Source organism: Bos javanicus, chromosome 16, assembly GCF_032452875.1.
Source record: "Bos javanicus breed banteng chromosome 16, ARS-OSU_banteng_1.0, whole genome shotgun sequence".
Taxonomy (NCBI): Eukaryota; Metazoa; Chordata; class Mammalia; order Artiodactyla; family Bovidae; genus Bos; species Bos javanicus.
The window spans coordinates 55,197,380-55,217,329 of NC_083883.1; the positions used below are offsets into that span (position 1 = coordinate 55,197,380).

Genomic DNA, 19,950 nt, shown 5'->3' on the forward strand with positions numbered 1-19,950 from the left:
ATAACTTGCATCTAACCCTTCCCTCATCATGGTTGCTGCTACCAGTATACATTTTTTTAGGTTCTTCCCAGGTGTCACAAGTGGTAAAGAACCCACCTGCTAGTGTAGGAGATGAAAGAGATGGGTTCGATCCCTGGGATGGGAAAATCCTCTGGAGGAGGGAATGACAATCCACTCCAGTATTGTTGCCTGGAAAAATCCAATGGCCAGGGGAGCCTGGCAGGCTACAGAGTCACTAAGAGTCAGACATGACTGATGGGACTTAGCACACACGTCAGCACACGCAGTAGATACAACCAGATGGCAGTTTGCTCCAGCCTTTTTCCTGGGGGCTTGGCAGTGAAACCATAATCCTATTGGCCCCTTTCCAATATGTTTTGATAATTCTATTTCCTTAAAATTAGAAAAGTTAAAAAAAATTCTGGCCAAAGTAATGCCATTAACTACAAAATATAATTCTTCTCCTCACAGTATGCACTGTTTACAAATACCAACACCTTTCCCTACAAAATTCAGAGGCTCTCTCTCCATATATGTGTATTAAGGATCTGCCATGCTCATGGATCATTCCCACCCTGGGCTGCATCCCACAGAAATTAGAAAAAATTTTTGCAGTTTCAGAATGCAGAGAAAGACCTTCCCTCTACCCCCAAGAAATCTCCATGCCTTTCTTTCCTCCATTCACTGAGATATCCAAGTAATTCAGTTATAAAACAGCCAAAGAAAGCTAGGAGTTTTATTTTACTACTTAATTACTTTATTTTTTTATTTTTGGCTGTGCTGGATCTTCGTTGCTACACAGGCTTTCTCTAGTTGCAGCAAACAGGAATTCTCTTCATTGCTGTGTTCTGGCCTCTCATTACAGTGGCTTCTCTTGTTTCAAAGCATAGGCTCTAGGGTGTGAAGTTTTCAGTGTTGTGGTACACAGGCTTAGTTATCTGGCAGCATGTGGAATTTTCCAAGTCCAGGGATCAAACCTGTGTCCCCTGCCTTGACAGACAGATACTTGTCCACTGAAGCATCAGAGAAATCCAGGACTAGGAGTGCTGAAGAGTGTTCTCTCCCTTGGTATCCTTCAGGAGGATTCCTTTCACCATATTTCTACCACAGATATAAATGGCTTTTGCATAAAGTAAGGTTAAATTGGATTATACTCATCAGACATTTTAACTCCCAGGCCACCAAAAGCCTTCATTAATGACCTTCCATAGAGTGAATTAGTAACAAGGATAATTGTAAACATCTCTGTTTACTGAACACCAACTCTGTGAGCAAAGGTGCCAGCACTTTTTTTACCCACTACCTCAAGTAAGCCTCACAGGAAATGTAAAGCTCGCTGCTCTTTTCCCATTTTTAAGCAGGTAGATTCAGGACTGGGCTTGGGAGAGGAAATTGCCAACTTCTACATGGTAGAGTCCCTCAGGTAAAAGGTTCAGAAGGCCCCCCAAGTTGTCAGACAACCTAAGTGTTCAGGTGGACTGACTGACAGACTTAATATGATATCAGTGCAAAATAGGAAATATCAGAGTCCAAGCTGAGGATATTTGTATGGAATTCTGGCTTCTGTGATAGCCAAGAAAGTAGGAGCACTCCAAGTGTTGGAGTATTCTAGAAATTATAAACGCCCAGCCCTCTCCCTTCCCCCTGAGTAGAGTGTAACATCCTCTGTCCATCTCCACACAGAGCCTGCTTGCTCAGGAGACACACTCTGTGTCAAGGAGAAAGGAGCCCATGTGTACAGAGGTGCTGTTCTTCCCTCCCCTGCCCCCAGTTCTGGGCCAGTAGGACTCCCAGGGTCTGGTGAGGAGCCTGGATTTGGCAGTTCTGCCCTGTCCTGGTTGCCTCTCTTCATGATCTTGTTTGCTGCCCTGGTCAGGGAAGCCCCTTGAGCCCATCAGGGATTGTCCTGTTCTGATGCTCCAGTCACAGGATCCCAAGTGAGATTCCAAAACAGCCTCTGGCTCCCTGCTCTGGCATTTAGAATGTTTCTTTCTGTGCATCCAGTTTCCTCTCCCAGCATGAGCTGGCTCAGAGCCCTCTTTCTTCAGCCCACCACCATCTCCTCTCCTAGAATCTGGAGCGTGGCTACAATGTTGGGGCACCCTTCCACTGGGACCAGTAGGAATCAAGGGATTCTTCTCAAATTCCTCTGGATTATTTGAAGTTTATGACTAACCTCAAGGTGCAGAGTTCACCACTGCTCCTCTGGATCCATTCAGCACCCAGGAATGCTGGAGGCAACTGCACCCAGGTTACAGAGGAGGACCCTGACTCCTCTGCTCTTCCTAGAGGTGACAACTCTTGGGAGACCCTCGGGACCAGACACCTGCAGAGGTCCTCCCCTCTGTGCCTCTCTTGTTCCAGTGCTGGAGCTGACAAAGTTTTCCAGGTCCAATAAGTCTTTTACTCTCCCAACTCACATCTCTTCTTGCCCTGAAATGTCTTGCCCTTTGTGCTTTTTTAAAAGTCCAGGTGTCTTGATCAGCCTTCCTTTCTCCTTCCAGTTCTCAACAGGCTCTGGTTCCACTTTTACCATCTTTCTGTAAGCAAGGAGTTGCTCTTTCTTTCTCCTCAGTAAAGGCTTGATGACATTATTACCCTGGGTCCAGGCAATTAATCCTGAGGGATAGACATACAGATACATGGTGGTTGGGGAGGATGTCTGGGACTCTTTCCTGGTGGTATTGGAAAACAGAGACTGGAGTCAGCTGAACAGGAGACCATGTCTTCTGACTCTCACAGGGCTGTGTCCCTTAAAATCTGGGGACTTCTTTCTGAGGCCATTGGGGGCACTGAGGACCAGAGTTTGGAAGTGTGAATTCCCGAGAGACTGGATTTGCTTGCCCTGGCCTGCCTTAGGCTCCAGTGTCTGCCTTCACCCCCAGGCCAAGGGCACAGAAACAATCTGGAGAGAGAGAGTGAAGAGTATCCATTCTGGATGCAAAGACGAGGAGCAAGTTGTGTGGGATATGATGCAGGGCTCCTATCTTGGTTGAGGCCAAGGCAAAGGATAAATATTCTTTGGAAATTTTTATTGCAGTCTAGTCTCCTCACTCGTCAGAGCCTCCAGACTTTGAAAAGTGGGCTTTTCAGAAGGAAATGAGAAAGAAGGAGGTCTGGCACTGAGTCCTTGTCATCCAAGTGACCTTAGATTGCCTACTTTGACCCATAGAAAGGTCATGGTAGATGAAATCTCATGTGCCACTGGCTGCCTGGCACAAATGAAGGAGGAGCACAGGGAGCCGCAGGGGCTTCAGGGGCACTGGCCTACCCTTTGTGGGAAAACTCCTCTAACGTCCAGGGCTGAGGACAGCAGGAGCCCAGAGTGAGGGACTCTGTGACACCTGCACTAAGTCTCCAGTACACGACACCCCTAACACTCAACATCTGGTATTGCCCCTCACTCCTCTCAACCTGATTCATTTCAAAATCCTTGTTTATTTTTTTTATAACTGAAATTTTGTACCCTTCAACTTCTTCTCTCCATTCTCCCTGGCCCAGTGCCTGGCAACTACCATCCTATTCTCTGTTTCTGTGAAATCATTTTTTTGTTTGTTTTGTTATGTTTTTATTTTTGGATTCTATTTTTTTTCAAGACCTTAATTTTTATTTTATTTTTATTTTTTTTAATTTATTATTATTATTTACTTTACTAAATACAAATGATTCCATAAAACATTTGTCTTTTTCTCTCTGGCTTACTTCAGTTAGCATCAGATCAGATCAGTTGCTCAGTCATGTCCGACTCTTCGCGACCCCATGAATCACAGCACGCCAGGCCTCCCTGTCCATCACCAACTCCCAGAGTTCACTCAGACTCACCTCCATCAAGTCAGTGATGCCATCCAACCATCTCATCCTCTGTCGTCCCCTTCTCCTCCTGCCCCCAATCCCTCCCAGCATCAGAGTCTTTCCCAATGAGTCAACTCTTCGCATGAGGTGGCCAAAGTACTGGAGTTTCAGCTTTAGCATCATTCCTTCCAGAGAAATCCCAGGGCTCATCTCCTTCAGAATGGACTGGTTGGATCTCCTTGCAGTCCAAGGGACTCTCAAGAGTCTTCTCCAACACCACAGTTCAAAAGCATCAATTCTTCAGCGCTCACCCTTCTTCACAGTCCAACTCTCACATCCACACATGACCACAGGAAAAACCATAGCCTTGACTAGACGAACCTTTGTTGGCAAAGTAGTGTCTCTGCTTTTGAATATGCTATCTAGGATGGTCATAACTTTCCTTCTAAGGAATAAGCGTCTTTTAATTTCATGGCTGCAGTCACCATCTGTAGTGATTTTGGAGCCCAGAAAAATAAAGTCTGACACTGTTTCCCCACCCATTTTCCATGAAGTAGTGGGACCGGATGCCATGATCTTCGTTTTCTGAATGTTGAGCTTTAAGCCAACTTTTTCACTCTCCACTTTCACTTTCATCAAGAGGCTTTTGAGTTCCTCTTCACTTTCTGCCATAAGGGTGGTGTCATCTGCATATCTGAGGTTATTGATATTTCTCCCGGCAATCTTGATTCCAGCTTGTGTTTCTTCCAGTCCAGCGTTTCTCATGATGTATTCTGCATAGAAGTTAAATAAACAGGGTGACAATATACAGCCTTGATGAACTCCTTTTCCTATTTGGAACCAGTCTGTTGTTCCATGTCCAGTTCTAACTGTTGCTTCCTGACCTGCATACAAATTTCTCAAGAGGCAGATCAGGTGGTCTGGTATTCCCATCTCTTTCAGAATTTTCCACAGTTTCTTGTGATCCACACAGTCAAAGGCTTTGGCATAGTCAATAAAGCAGAAATAGATGTTTTTCTGGGACTCTCTTGCTTTTTCTATGATCCAGCGGATGTTGGCAATTTGATATCTGGTTCCTCTGCCTTTTCTAAAACCAGCTTGAACATCAGGAAGTTCATGGTTCACATATTGCTGAAGCCTGGCTTGGAGAATTTTGAGCATTACTTTACTAGTGTGTGAGATGAGTGCAATTGTGGGGTAGTTTGAGCATTCTTTGGCATTGTCTTTCTTTGGGATTGGAATGAAAACTGACCCTTTTCAGTCCTGTGGCCACTGCTGAGTTTTCCATGTTTTCACAAATGGCAGGATTTCCTTCTTTTCATGGCCTAGTAATATGCTGTTACATACATATACATATACATATACATATACATATACATATACATATACATATACATTGGAGAAGGCAATGGCAGCCCACTCCAGTACTCTTGCCTAGCAACTCCCATGGACCAAGGAGCCTGGTAGGCTGCAGTCCATTGGGTCGCTAAGAGTCGGACACGACTGAATGACTTCACTTTTACTTTTCACTTTCATGCATTGGAGAAGGAAATGGCAACCCACTCCAGTGTTCTTGCCTGGAGAATCCCAGGGACAGTGGAGCCTGGTGGGCTGCCGTCCATGGGGTTGCACAGAGTCGGACACAACTGAAGCAACTTAGCATACTTTTATTTATTCATTCATCCACCAAAGGACATTTAGATTGTTTCCATATCTTGACTATTATGAATAATGCTGCAGTAATTATGGGTGTTTGGATATCTCTTCAAGGATCTAAGACACTCATGGTGACTATAGTTAATAATACAATATTGTATAGTTGAAATTTTCTGTAAGTAGATTTTAAGCATTCTTACAACCCACACAGCACACAGCAGTTAACTATAAAGTGATAGATGTCTTTTTTTAAGGTTTTCCCATTTATTTAATTCTTATTTTATATACAATTTATTTATTTGGCTCCCTTGGGTCTTAGTTGCAAAATGCAGGATCTTCACTGCAGCCTGTGGGACTCTAGTTTTGGCATGCAGGCTCCGGAGCTTGTGGGCTTCAGTAGCTGTGGCTAAGAGGATTAGTTGCCCTGGGGCACATGGGATCTTAGTTCCCCAACCAGGAGTCGAACCTGGGTCCCCTGCATTGCAAGGTAGATTCTTCACTAGACCACCAAGGAAGTTCCAGATAGATGTCTTAAGTCTCCTGATCTTGATAATCATTTCACAACATTTTTGTCTATCCCATCATCATCATTGTGTATTTTAAACACCTACAATTACATTTATCATTTATTACACAATTAGAAAAGTATATAAATGTATTTACTTAGTGTCTAGGGTGTGCCAACTAATACTCTGGGTGTCAGGGAAACATCCAATCGATGTGACATGATACTACTCTCATGTTACCTCTATGAATAGTTCTTACATTCTATTGGTTTAGACAAAAAAATATATAAACTGAAAAGCAAAATTAAGAAAATTCTTCAAGAGACGGGAATACCAGACCACCTGATCTGCCTCTTGAGAAATTTGTATGCAGGTCAGGAAGCAACAGTTAGAACTGGGCATGGAACAACAGACTGGTTCCAAATAGGAAAAGGAGTTCATCAAGGCTGTATATTGTCACCCTGCTTATTTAACTTATATGCAGAGTACATCACGAGAAATGCTGGACTGGAAGAAGCACAAGCTGGAATCAAGATTGCCGGGAGAAATATCAATAACCTCAGATATGCAGATGACACCACCCTTATGGCAGAAAGTGAAGAGGAACTCAAAAGCCTCTTGATGAAGGTGAAAGAGGGGAGTGAAAAAGTTGGCTTAAAACTCAACATTCAGAAAATGAAGATCATGGCATCTGGTCCCATTATTTCATGGGAAATGGGTGGGGAAACAGTGGAAACAGTGTCAGACTTTATTTTTGGGGGGCTCCAAAATCACTGCAGATGGTGACTGCAGCCATGAAATTAAAAGACGCTTATTCCTTAGAAGGAAAGTTATGACCAACCTAGATAGCATATTCAAAAGCAGAGACATTACTTCGTCAACAAAGGTCCATCTAGTCAAGGCTATGGTTTTTCCAGTGGTCATGTATAGATGTGAGAGTTGGGCTGTGAAGAAAGCTGAGCGCTGAAGAATTGATGCTTTTGAACTGTGGTGTTGGAGAAGACTCTTGAGAGTCCCTTGGACTGCAAGGAGATCTAACCAGTCCATTCTGAAGGAAATCAGCCCTGGGATTTCTTTGGAAGGAATGATGCTAAAGCTGAAACTCCAGTACTTTGGCCACCTCATGCGAAGAGTTGACTCATTGGAAAAGACTCTGATGCTGGGAGAGATTGGGGGCAGGAGGAGAAGGGGACGACAGAGGATGAGATGGCTGGATGGCATCACTGACTCGATGGACATGAGTCTGAGTGAACTCTGGGAGTTGGTGATGGACAGGGAGGCCTGGCGTGCTGTGATTCATGGGGTCGCAAAGAGTCAGACACGACTGAGCGACTGAACTGAACTGAACCTATACTATAGTAGTGAAGGAGGGTGAAGGTATTAAAATGCCACCCCCAAAATGTGCCATGTTGGTATGCATTTTTTCTTTTTTTGAGCTGTAGGCAATCAAGACACTACCAATTGAAACAAAGAAAACTCTCTTTCTTTCTCTGAACTACCTGAAATAACTTAGAAAGGGAGCCTGAGAGAGCTATTACCGAGACAACTTCCTCTGAATGACATCTGTATGGCAGATTGCTATTGTGGTTATTTAGTCACTAAGTTGTGTCTGATGCTTTTGTGACTCCAAGGACTGTAGCTCACCAGGCTCCTCTATCCATGGGACTTTCCAGGCAAGAATACTAGAATGGGTTGCCATTTCATTTTCCAGGGATCTTCCCAACCCAGGGACTGAAGCCACATCTCCTACATTGGCAGGCAGATTCTTTACTACTGAGCCACCTGGGAAGCCCCCTGTATGGCAGGATAAACTTATAATTATCAAATGCCTGCTTTTCTATAAATCACCCTTTTCTTGAAGCCCAGGGCCCATCTCCCTATCTATGTCCTGAGATCATACCTAAGCTTCAGTTTCTTGGCTTCTGCTGGGGACTTACTGTGCTTGTTGGATTTACAAACATTTCCATTTAAATTTATCTTCTTTTCTCATTTTAATCTGCCTTATGTAAACTTCATTAGTAGACCAATTAAAGAATGTAGGGAGATTAGAGGAATAATTCCTCCCCACAAGGATAAAAATGAATATGCAAACAGAAGCTACAATACTATGTTAATAGTCAGTACAAAAAATTATGATTATTCTCCAACCTTTAAAAAAATTTGAGAACTTTCTTGCTGTGATTATAAATAAGCAGATGAATGAAAACTAGTAAATTAATATTTACTTGCTGCTAAGTCACGTCAGTCGTGTCTGACTCTGTGCGACCCCATGGACTGCAGCCTACCAGGCTTCTCCATCCATGGGATTCTCCAGGCAAGAATACTGAAGTGGGTTGCCATTTCCTTAATATTTACTTAGCACACTGTAATTTAAAATGTAGAGAAATGCAATGTTTTGTTTCTTTGTGAGAAACTTCTCTAGAGAAGTGTGAGCAGTGACTGCTTTCTTCTCATGGCATAGCTGAAAACAGGGTCTGAGCATCTCTTTTATGCTTTGTAAATTGTCATCCTGAGTTTGGATCAGCCTCCCACATTGGATCCTTCATCCTTCCAATGTCATGAAATTCCCTGAAAGTCCTGTGAGTGTGAAGTTTTGGCCCAGCATCACCTCCTCTGGGGCTTCTTCATTTAAAATTTTTTTTGCTTAATTATTTATTTCCTTCTTTGCTGTGATGTACCTTTGCTGCACGTGGACTTTCTCTACTTGTGGAGATCGAGGGCTACTCTCTAGTTGGAGTGCTTGGGTTTCCCAATGTGATGGCTTCTCTTCCTGCAGAGCATGGACTCTAGGGTGCCTGGGGCTTCACTCTTGTGGCTGGGGGGTCCTAGAGTGTACAGCTTGCAGTAACTGTAGCATGAGGGCTCTGTAGTTGCAGCACTTGGTCTTAGTATCTTCCAGGCATGTGGAATCCTCCTGGCCCAGGGATAGAACCCATGTCCCCTGCATTGACAGGCAAATTCTTATTCACTGTACCACCAGAATGTCCTCTTCATTCATTCGTTTCTTCATGCAATTTCCTCCTTCCTGCCTCTCTGGGAGAAGGTGAGTGCAACCCTGAGAGGAACAAAAGCCATGGAGAGAGGGTCACCCTTGACTGATTCAAAGTCACACGTGGGAAAATGAAGGGGAAAGGGTCTGATTTACATACTTTTTATTCACAGGAGATGCCTCACCATGTTGTCTCCCCATGCAGGCTGGCTTCACTGAAGGATAAAGAACACTCATCAGAAAGTCACTGGAACATCAGGCAGGAAACATTCCTACCAGATTTAATGGGGTGTAGCTGATGGAAGCTGGTTTCTGTTTGTCAGCAGAAACTCACAGGACACTGGGGAACAAGGATCAAATGAACCATGGAGTTGGGAGGAGTTTTTTCTCCTTGGGCTGGGAAGCCATGGGGCTGGGGCAGTGTTTAAGGCCACACCCACCCACTGGGAACTCAGGAACTCTGGGAGGGGGAGGATGAGGGACAGAGACAAGAACCCACCCCATGCCCTGAGTACAGGTGAGCCCTTTCCTCTCTCCCCTCTATCAAGTGCAGAGTCAGAAGCCAGCTGGGGCAGGGGTCCCCATGCACCCCAAGTTCCTGCTGTAGAGGAGTCTCAGCTTCAGGACACCTGCATCTGGCCCTGTGCAGGAGAGGATCCCAGAGCCCACCCAGTCCAAAATACATATGGGACCAGAGTCATTTTTCAGTGGGTGTAGGTTGTGGGAGGGTTGTCCCCCTGGTCCCCTCCCCTCCTTTGAGTTCACAGAAGGTTTCTTTCCCTTTAAGTACTTCTGGGATCCTTGCACTTGGAAATCAGGCCAGGGTCAGTCATGGTCCAGTATGAAGGAGAAATTCTACTCAATATTCTTTAATAACTTATATGGGGAAAGAACCTGAAGAATAACAGATATATGTGCATGTACAACTGAATTACTTTGTCATACCCCTGAAACTGACAGAACATTGTAAATCAACTATTTGTTGTTGCTGTTCAGTCGCAAAGTCCTGACGGACTAACTCTTTGCGACCCCATGCACTGAAGCCCACGAAGCTCCTCTGCCCATGAGATTTTGCGGGCAAGAATACTGGAGTGGGTTGCCATTTCCTCCTCCAGGGGATCTTCCTGACCCAGGGATGAAACCCACATCTTCTGCGAATCCACATCTCCCATGTCTCCTGAATTGGCAGGCAAATTCTTCACCAGTGAGCCACCCGGGAAGCCTGTGACATATGTATATATTGTGAAATAATCACAAGAAATAAGTTATCATCCATCACATCATCAAATCATGTTTGTTTGTTTTTTTATGATTAGAACTTTAAAGATCTACTCTCTTAGCAATTTTCAAACACAAGATACAATATTGTTAACATTTGTCACTGTGCTGTGACAGACACATTACATCCCCATGGCTTATTTATCTTATAACCGGAAATGTGTTTTGCTTTGGTTCCATCTCTTCATTATTTCTGGAGTTATTTCTCTACTCCTCTCCAGTAGCATATTAAGCACCTACCAACCTGGGGAGTTCATCTTCCAGTGTCATATCTTTTTGCCTTTTCATACTGTTCATGGGGTTCTGAAGGCAAGAATACTGAAGTAGTTTGCCATTCCCTTCTCCAGTGGACCACATTTTGTCAGAACTCTCCACCATGACCTGGCCATCTTGGGTGGCCCTACACAGCATGGCTCATAGTTTCATCGAGTTAGACAAGGCTGTGGTCCATGTGATAAATTTGATTAGTTTTCTGTGATTGTGGTTTTCATTCTGTCTGCCCTCTGATGGATAAGGATAAGAGGCTTATGGAAGCTTCCTGATGGGAGAGACTGACTGTGGGGGAAATTTGATCTTGTTCTGATGGGCAGGGCCATCATCATCATCTTTGAGACAACCTAGAGGGGTTTGGGGGTGAAATTCAAGTGGAAAGGGACATATGTATACTTACAGTCAATTCACATTGTTTATGGCAGAAGCGAACACAATATTATAAAGGAATTATTCTCCAATTAAATACAAATTTAAGTTTTAAAGAATACAAGAAGGAAACTTTGAGAAACCAAAGAGAGGCTTTGGTGAGTATAAGGGTTTTTTCACTCTATGGCTGATAGAACAGAAACAATTGCATGCTAAGTCGTTTCAATCATGTCCCACTCTTTTTGACCCTACAGACCATAGCCCACCAGGCTCCATTGTCCATGGGATTCTCCAGGCAAGAATACAAGAGTGGGTTGCCATTTCCTCCTCCAGGGGACCTTCCTGACCCACGGATCGAACGCACATCTCTTATGTCTCCTGCATTGGCAGGTAGGTTCTTTACTAGTAGCTCCACCTTGGAAGCCCCAGAGAAACAATTGAAACAACCTAAATTTACAGGAGCAGGCAAGAGGTTAAACTGCGGAACATTCATTTTCTGAACTACTATATGCCAGCTAATACAAAGGAGGACAGATTTTTTAAAGATTTTTCACTGCATTTTTGTCTGTGCTGGGTCTTGGTTGCAATGCACAGTCTGGCACTTCATTGCTGTGCCTGAACTTTATCTAGTTGAGGCTTGTGGGCTTCTAGCTGTGCTGGTCTCTCTTGTGAGGAACATGCACTCTAGGGCAGGTGGGCTTTAGTTGTTGCGGGGTGTAGGCTCTGAGTTGCAGCACTCAGATTAGTTGCTCTGCAGTATGTGGGATATCAGTTCTTGGACCATGGATGGAACCCATGTTCCCTGTACTGGCAGGTGGATTCATAACCACTGGACCACTAGACAAGTTCCTGAGACCTACTCTTCTTTTTTTTTTTTTTTAATTTCTCATTTTATTATTATTATTTTAGTAAAAAATGCATACCATCCTATATGCACTCGATAGTGTCTGACCTTGGAAGCTAGGCCTGGTTTAGTACTGAATGGGAGACCTACTCTTAAATGAGTAAAAGCAAGGTGACCAAAACCATGCTAGGTGCCTGTTCTATAAGGGAAGATATACCAGACATTTGTACATGCACATAGAAATGTACAGAAAATCAGAGAAAAGCCTGGAAAGTACTCCACATGGGGAAGCCTGAAGAAGGGCCTGGGATGAGAAGGAAGTACAGTAGAGATGCTTATTCCCTCTGTATTATTGGGATTTTTTCAATGAGAATATAGTCCTGTCTTACTTGGGCATAACAAAAAAAGAAAACACACACACACAAACAAAAACAAAAAATTTTTTTTTCCTCACTGAATCAAACTTGGGTCTGCACACCAGCATGCAATGAAGCCAGTATTCTGACACTAGGATTGGTGAAGGAACGTGCAGGATTTATTGCAGATGCCAAGCAAAGATCAGAGACAACTATTGCTCAGAAGACCTAAATTCCTGGATAGCTATCAGGGAAAAGACTTTAAAAGACAGGATGAGGGAGAGGCTTGTGGGGTGTGTGCTCATGGCCATCCTTCTGATTGGTTGTGCTTGTGCTCAGTCACTCAGTGGTGTCTGACTCTTTGTGGCCGCATTGACTGGAGCCCACCAGGCTCTTCTGTTCATGGAATTTTCCAGGCTAGAATACTGGAGTGGGTTGCCACTTCCTACTACAGGGGTTCTTCCCGACCCTTGGCCAGGAGACTCTTCACCACTAGTGCCACCTGGGAAGGTGGTGTTTAATTGAGAGTCAACATCATCAACTTTCTGCTTTCAACTGGCCTTTGGTCCACTTGCCAGTGGTCCGCATAAAATTAACTTCTCCCACCTGGTAGGGATTTCAATATCTGTAAAACATGTCATGATATTATCTATAGCCCCTGAAGATGTTTTTGTTTCTGATTTCTTTTTGTTAGGCAAAGAACTTTTGATTCTTTTTTCTTTTTACTGGAGTATAGCTGGTTTACAATGTTGTATTAGTTTCAGCTGTACAACAAAGTGAATGAATAACATATATACATATATCCCTTCTTTTTAGATTCTTTTCCCACACAGATCATCACAGAGTATTGACTGGAGTTCCCTGTGCTATACAGTAAGTCCTTATTCATTACCTATTTTAATATAGTGTTATATATATCAATCCCAAACTCCCAATTTATTCATCCCCCTTTCTTTCTGGTAACTATAAGCTTATTTTCTACATCTGTGACTCTACTTCTGTTTTGTAAATAACTTCACTTATACCCTTTTATAAGATTCCACATATAAACAATATCGTATGACATGTCTTTTTCTGTCTGACTTAGTGTGGCAATTTCTAGGTCCATCAACATTGTTGCAACTGGTATTATTTCATCCTTTTTATGATTGACTAATATTCCATCAAATATATGTACTACATCTTCTTTATCCATTCCTCTGTAGATGGACATTTAGGTTGTTTCTGTGTCCTGGCTATGGTAAAGAGCACTGCAATGAAGAGTTGGGTGGATGTAGCTTTTTGAAATATATAACGATCTTCTCCAGGACACGCACAGGCAGACTGTTGGATCATATTGTTGTTGTTGTTTTTCAGTTACTCAGTTTTTCAGTTCATTTCAGTTACTCAGTTGTGTCCAATTCTTTGTGACCCCATGGACTGCAGCACGCCAGACTTCTTGTCATTCACTATCTCCCGGAGTTTGCTCAAACACATATCCATTGAGTCAGTGGTGCTATCTAACCATCTCATCCTTTGCCACCCACTTCTCCTCCTGCCCTCAATCTTTCCCAGCATATGGGTATTTCGATATGGTAGCTCTATTTTGAGTTTTTAAAGAAACTTCCATACTGTTCCACAGTGGTTGAATCAATTTGCATTCCACCAACAGTGTGGGAGGGTTCCCTTTTCTTCATATCCTCTCTAGCATTTACTGCTTGTAGATTTTTTGATGATGGTCATTCTGAGGATGTGAGGTGATACCTCAATGTAGTTTTGGTTTGCATTTCTTCTGTAGTTAGTGATGCTGAGCATATTTTCATGTGCTTTTTGGCCATCTGTGTGTCATCTTTGGAGAAAAGTCTATTTAGATCTTCTGCCCATTTTCTTGACTGGCTGTTTATATATATATATATATATATATATATATATACACACACACACACATACATAAATATATATACACATACATGTATAAATATAGAGAGAGAGCTGTATGAGAATTTTGTATATTTTGGAGATTAATCCTCTTGTTGGTTGCCTCATTAGCAAATATTTTCTCCCACTCTGTGTGTTGTCTTTCTGTTTTTTGTTTGTTTTTTTATGGTTTCCCTTGCTGTTCAAAAACTTTTAAATTTATTTAGGTCCTATTTGTTTATTTTTATACTTTCATTACTCCAGGAGGTGGATCCAAAAATATTTTTAATTAATTTAAATTGGAGGCTATTTACTTTATATTAGTGGTTTTTGCCATACATTTATGGGTGTACATGAGTCCCCCATCCTGAACTCCTCTCCCACCTCCCTCCCCATTCCATCCCTCAGAGTTTTCCCAGTGTACCAGCTTTGAGTGCCCTATTTCATGCATCAAACTGACACTGGTCATCTATTTCATATATGGTAATGTACATGTTTCCATGCTATTCTCTCAAATCATCCCACCCTTGCCTTCTCCCACAGAGTCCAAAAGTCTGTTCTTTATATCTGTGTCTCTTTTGCTGTCTTGCATATAGGGTCATTGTTAACCATCTTTCTAAATTCTATATATATGTGTTAATATACTTTATTGTTTTTCTTTCTGATTTACTTCAGTCTGTATAATAGGCTCATTTCATCCACTTCATTAGAATGGATTCAAACATGTTCATTTTATTAACTGAGTAATATTTCACTGTGTATATGTACAACAGCTTTCTTATCCATCTGTCTGCCAATAGACATCTAGGTTGCTTCCATGTCCTAGCTATTATAAACAGTGCTGTGATGAACATTGGGGTACACATGTCTCTTTCAATTCTGGTTTCCTCAGTGTGTATGCCCAGCAGTGGAATTGCTGGGTCATATGGCAGTTCTATTTCCAGTTTTTTAAGGAATCTCCACACTGTTTTCCATAATGGCTGTACTAGCTTGCATTCCCACCAACAGTGTAAGAGGGGTCCCTTTTCTCTGCACCCTCTCCAGCATTTATTGTTTGTAGACTTTGATAGCAGCCATTCTGGTTTTGATTTGCATTTCTCTGATAATGAGTGATGTTGAGCATCTTTTCATGTGTTTGTTATCTATGTGTATGTCTTCTTTGGAGAAATGTCTGTTCAGCTCTTTGGCCCATTTTTTAATTGGGTAGTTTATTTTTCTGGTATTGAGCTGCATGAGCTGCTTGTATATTTTGAAATGAATACTTGCTATTATTGTCAGAGAATGTTCTTCCTATGCTTTCCTCTAAGAGTTTTACAGTATCCAAACTTACATTTAGTTCTTTAGTCTATTTTATTTTTGTGTTTGGTGTTAGGGAATGCTTGAATTTTATTCTTTTTATGCTGTCCAATTTTTCAGCACCTCTTATTGAAAAGACTATCTTTTGTCCATTGTATATGCTTGTCTTGTCAGAGATTAGATGACAATTGATGCGTGGGTTTACCACTGGACTTTCTATCCTGTTCCATCGTTCTATATTTCTGTTTTTGTGCCAGTACCATACTGTTTAATTGCTATAGCTTTCTTGTAAAGTCTGAGGTCAGAGAGCCTCATTTTTCTGCCTCATACAGCTATATTTTTCTCTCTCAAAGTTATTCTGGGTATTCATGGTCTTTTTTGTGTCCATACAAATTGTAAAATTCTTGGTTCTAATGCTGTAAAAAATGCTATTGGTAACTTGATAGGGATTGTGTTGAATCTATAGATTTTCTTGTGTAGTATGGTCATTTGACCATATTGACTCTTCCAAAAAAAAAAAAAATACATGGTCTACCTCTCCATCTGTTTGTGTTATCTTTTACTTCTTTCATCTATACCTTATAGTTTTCTGAGTACAGGTCTTTTGCCTCCTTAGATAGGTGTTATTTCTAGGTATTTTATTCTTTTTATGCAATACTAAATAGGATAATTTGTTTCTCTCTCTGATATCCTATTGTTAGTATATAGGAATGCAACAGATTTATGTGTATTAACTTTGTAAACTTTAATATTACCAAATTCATTGATGAGGTCTACTGGTTTTCTAGTAGTATATTTAGGATTTTGTATTTATACAGTCATATTATCTGTAAACAGTGAGAGTTTCACTTTATATTTTCCAAACTGGATATTTTTTATTTCTTTTTCTTCTCTGATTGCCAAAGCTAGGACTTTAAAAACTATGTCAAATAATAGGGACAGGAGTACACATCCTTGTCTTGTTCCTGATCATTGAGGAAATGCTTTCAGTTTTTCACTGAAATAGGGCACTGTTAAGAATGATATTTTCTGTGAGTTTGTCATATATTTATTATGTTGAGACAAGTTCCCTTTATGCCTACTTCCCTGAGACATTTTTCATAAAAATAAGGTGTCACTTGTAACTTCTCCTTTTTCATTTCTAATTTTATTGATTTGAATCTTCTCTGTTTTTTACTTAAAGTGTCTGGCTAAAGGTTTACCAGTTTTGTTTGTCCTTTCATTTTAATCATAAATGGGTGTTGAATTTTGTCAAAAGATTATTCTACATCTATCGAGATTTTTTCATAGATGTTTTTCATTCTTCAGTTGGTTAATGTGGTGTGTCATGCTGATTGATTTGCATATACTGAAGAATCCTTGCATCCCTGGGGTGAATCCCATTTGATCATGGTGTATGATCTTTTTGATATAGTTGGGTTCTATTGATATCTGGTAGTGTTTTGTTAAGGATTTTTGTGCCTATGGTCATTGGTGATATTGGCCAGTAATTTTCTTTTTTGAGCATATCTTTGTGTGGTTTTGGTATCGGGGAGACAGTGGTGCCATAAAATGAACTTGGGAGTGTTTCTTGCTCTACAGCTTGATGAAACAGGAGGAGGATAGGTGTTAACTCTTTAAATGTTTGATAGAATTCTCCTGTGGAGCCATCTGGTCCTGGACTTTTGTTTTCTGGAAGTTTTTAAATCACAGTTTCAAATTTTCAGTTTTCCTGGAGAAGGAAATGGCAACCCACTCCAGTACTCTTGCCTGGAGAATCCCATGGAGGGAGGAGCCTAGTAGGCTACAGCCCATGGGGTCGCAAAGAGTCGGACACGACTGAACGACTTCACTTTCACTTTTCAATTGTAGTGTTTGTGTTTGGTCTGTTCATGTTTTCTCTTACTTCCTGGTTCAGTTTTAGAAAGTTGTACCTTTCTAAGGATTTGTCCATTTCTTGTAAGTTGTCCATTTTATTAGTAAATAGTTGCTTGTGGGAGTCTGTCGATCCTCTGTGTTTGTGATGCCAGTTGTAACTTATCTGTTTTCATTTCTAATTTTATTGATATGAGTCCTCTCCCTCTTTTTCTTGATAAGTCTGGATAAAGGTTTATCAATTTTGCTATCAGTTTTTAGTCTCATTGATATAAAAAACAAAACTCATTGATCTCTTTTATTGTTTTCATTTCTATCTCATTTATTTCTGCTCTCATCTTTAAGATTTCTTTCCTTGTACTAACTTTTGTACTAACCTTGTATAACTAGTTTCTGTTAGTTTTTTATTACCAAGTTAACAATCCCTACTTGTCAAAGTAATTTTTATCCTTTGGTCTGATCTATAAGCAAGTAGCCTAGGAGATCTGAGGCTCAGAATGTCTATCCCGAGAGATAACTCCAATCTCTCCTGTGCATTCTCCAACCTTCCCAGCAGTGGCTGAGACTTATGGACACAGCAGGAGAAGCATGAGGACTGGTCATGTCCAGGATCATGATCTGAATCAGCAGTGAGGGCTCTACCAAGAGCTCTTCAATGGCTCATTGAACACTGAATATGTTCCCCTTTCTGTGTATTAACCCAGTGATCAGCCTCGGAAGTAAGTGCAAAGGGAAGAGACAACCCAGAAAGAATACAGAACTTGATTAAATGGTAATGTTTCATATCATAGACAATTCAGTGCCTTAATCTTTTATCAGCGTCTGGAGACTCCTGATGTATAAAATGAGAAAACTGAATAATACCTCAGAGAAACAGCAGTAAGTTTACACTGAAAGCCTCTTTATTTTTGACCATATCTTTAGAAACATCCAACCATGGGTAACTTCATATGTCAAAAGCTCCAAATCCACCTAATGAATTTAGGTTCATCTTTCTGGCTCTTTAGGACACTTGTCCTCTAAGCCCCCTTTTCCTCTCAGAGTCAACTTATCCCTCTTCAATCCTGCACCTTTGCTGAATCACTTTTTCTTCTCATATTCACATTGAGAAGATATCTGAAACCATGAGTTTCTATTCCCTTATGATGCAACTCTGTACTAGCTTTTAGTATCCAACAAAATTTGTCATATAGGCAGTCAACTAGGCAAGGATATTTCCCTGGTATATAATGGGCTCAGGATGATAGAATGCATGACCTTCACACTGTGGACAGGAGATAGAGCTAATCCAAATGGTCCTGGGACGTCCTAAATCCTTCAGAATCTCAAACAGTTCAGCCCGACACTGTGCAAGTCTCTGTGGTTGACTGATTCCCCTAGAGAGCAAACTGTCCTGAGGTACAGGATACAGCTCTTTATTTAAACTGGGCAGTGCAGAGGTGTGTCGCAGCATCTTCTCCATGATAGCCATGGAGAGGAGGTTTCCACACATGCTGAAGGACTTGAGCTGGAAGCAATGGCTCAGGGCAGGCAGGATGGCTTCAAGATGGAAGTCACTAATCCCACACATGTTTAAGTCCAGTTTTTCAAGTGTGCCTGCAACTTTCTCCAGCAGAACTGAGAGGCGCTCAGCATTGGCGTATGTCAGGAGGTCACCAGTCAAATCCAGGCTCTTTAGCTGACTGATGTTTGGACATTGGGACAGATGGGTCAAGTCTGAATCCGTAAGGAGAGAGTGAATTATAGCAAGGTTATCCAAGGGAGTCATCAGGCACCTGGGGAGAAAAATAGCTGTCTTTTAAAATCTGTGGTGGACTGTAACCTCAAGTTAAGAGATAAAAGATCTGTCCAAGGCCAAGTGTGGTCTGACCATCTGATAATGATCAAACCCAGAATGCCCAATTTTATTTCAACCAGAATCATTTCATCCTCCTTGTGTGACTGGATTAAATACACACAGTCTCAAATACTCTCTTTCATTAGGTATCAAGAACAGTAAAACATATTCCACTTCATTATGAGGATGAATAAACATAATGGAATAGACTAAAACAAATTCAGGAGAGCCTGACATCTTGTTGCAACCAAGTACGTGCTGTGCTGTGCTTAATTGCAGTCAAGTCCAACTCTTTGTGACCACATGGTTTGTAGCCTGCCAGGCTCCTCAGTCCATGGGGATTCTCCAGGCAAGAATACTGTGGTGGAGATTCTCTCCAGGGGATCTTCCCAACCCAGGGATCGAACCCAGGTCTCCCACATTGCAGGCAGATTCTTTACCATCTGAGCCACTAAGGAAGCCCTAATAAAAGTATGAGCATCACTGAATTTTGGTCATAAGAGACATACTTAAGGGGCGGTCCTAAGATTGTGGAGCAATAGGACAGGGAGACCACTTTCTCCCCCACAAATTCATCAAAAGATTGTTTGAATGCCAAGCAACTTCCACAAACCAACTTCTGAACACTGCTGGAGGACACCAGGCACCCAGGAAGGCAGCCCATTCTCTTTGAAAGGAGATACGACAAAATATAAAAGACAAAAAGACAAAAGAGGGATGGAAACCTGTCCCGGGGAGGGAGTCGTGAAGGAGAAGTTTCCAAACACCAGGAAACCCTCTCACTGGCAGGTCTGTGGGGAGTTTTGGAATCTCAGAGGGCAGCATAACCGGGAGGGCGGAAAAAAAAATAACACTGAATATGCACCTAACTGCAACTCCCAGCAGAGAAGTAGCCCAGAAGTTTACATCCGCTACACAGAGTGGGGGCTGAACAGGGAGGCGTGGACTGCATGCTTAGGGTAAGGACTGGGCCTGAATGCCCTGAGGACAATCTGAGGGAGCTAATT

The 19,950-nt window shown here is 41.8% G+C and overlaps 1 protein-coding gene across 3 annotated transcripts in view; it reads right to left on the bottom strand.

The window, feature by feature from the left end:
* Positions 1–18,002: 18,002 nt before the first annotated feature.
* Positions 18,003–19,950, bottom strand: part of LOC133228004 (PRAME family member 12-like) — a 33,242-nt gene continuing 31,294 nt past the window's right edge. For all 3 annotated transcript variants that reach the window (XM_061383231.1, XM_061383229.1, XM_061383230.1), the window contains exon 6: positions 18,003–18,881. In XM_061383231.1, the coding sequence (XP_061239215.1) occupies positions 18,308–18,881 (574 nt within the window). In that variant the 3' untranslated portion in view covers positions 18,003–18,307. The remainder of the gene's footprint in view (positions 18,882–19,950) is intronic.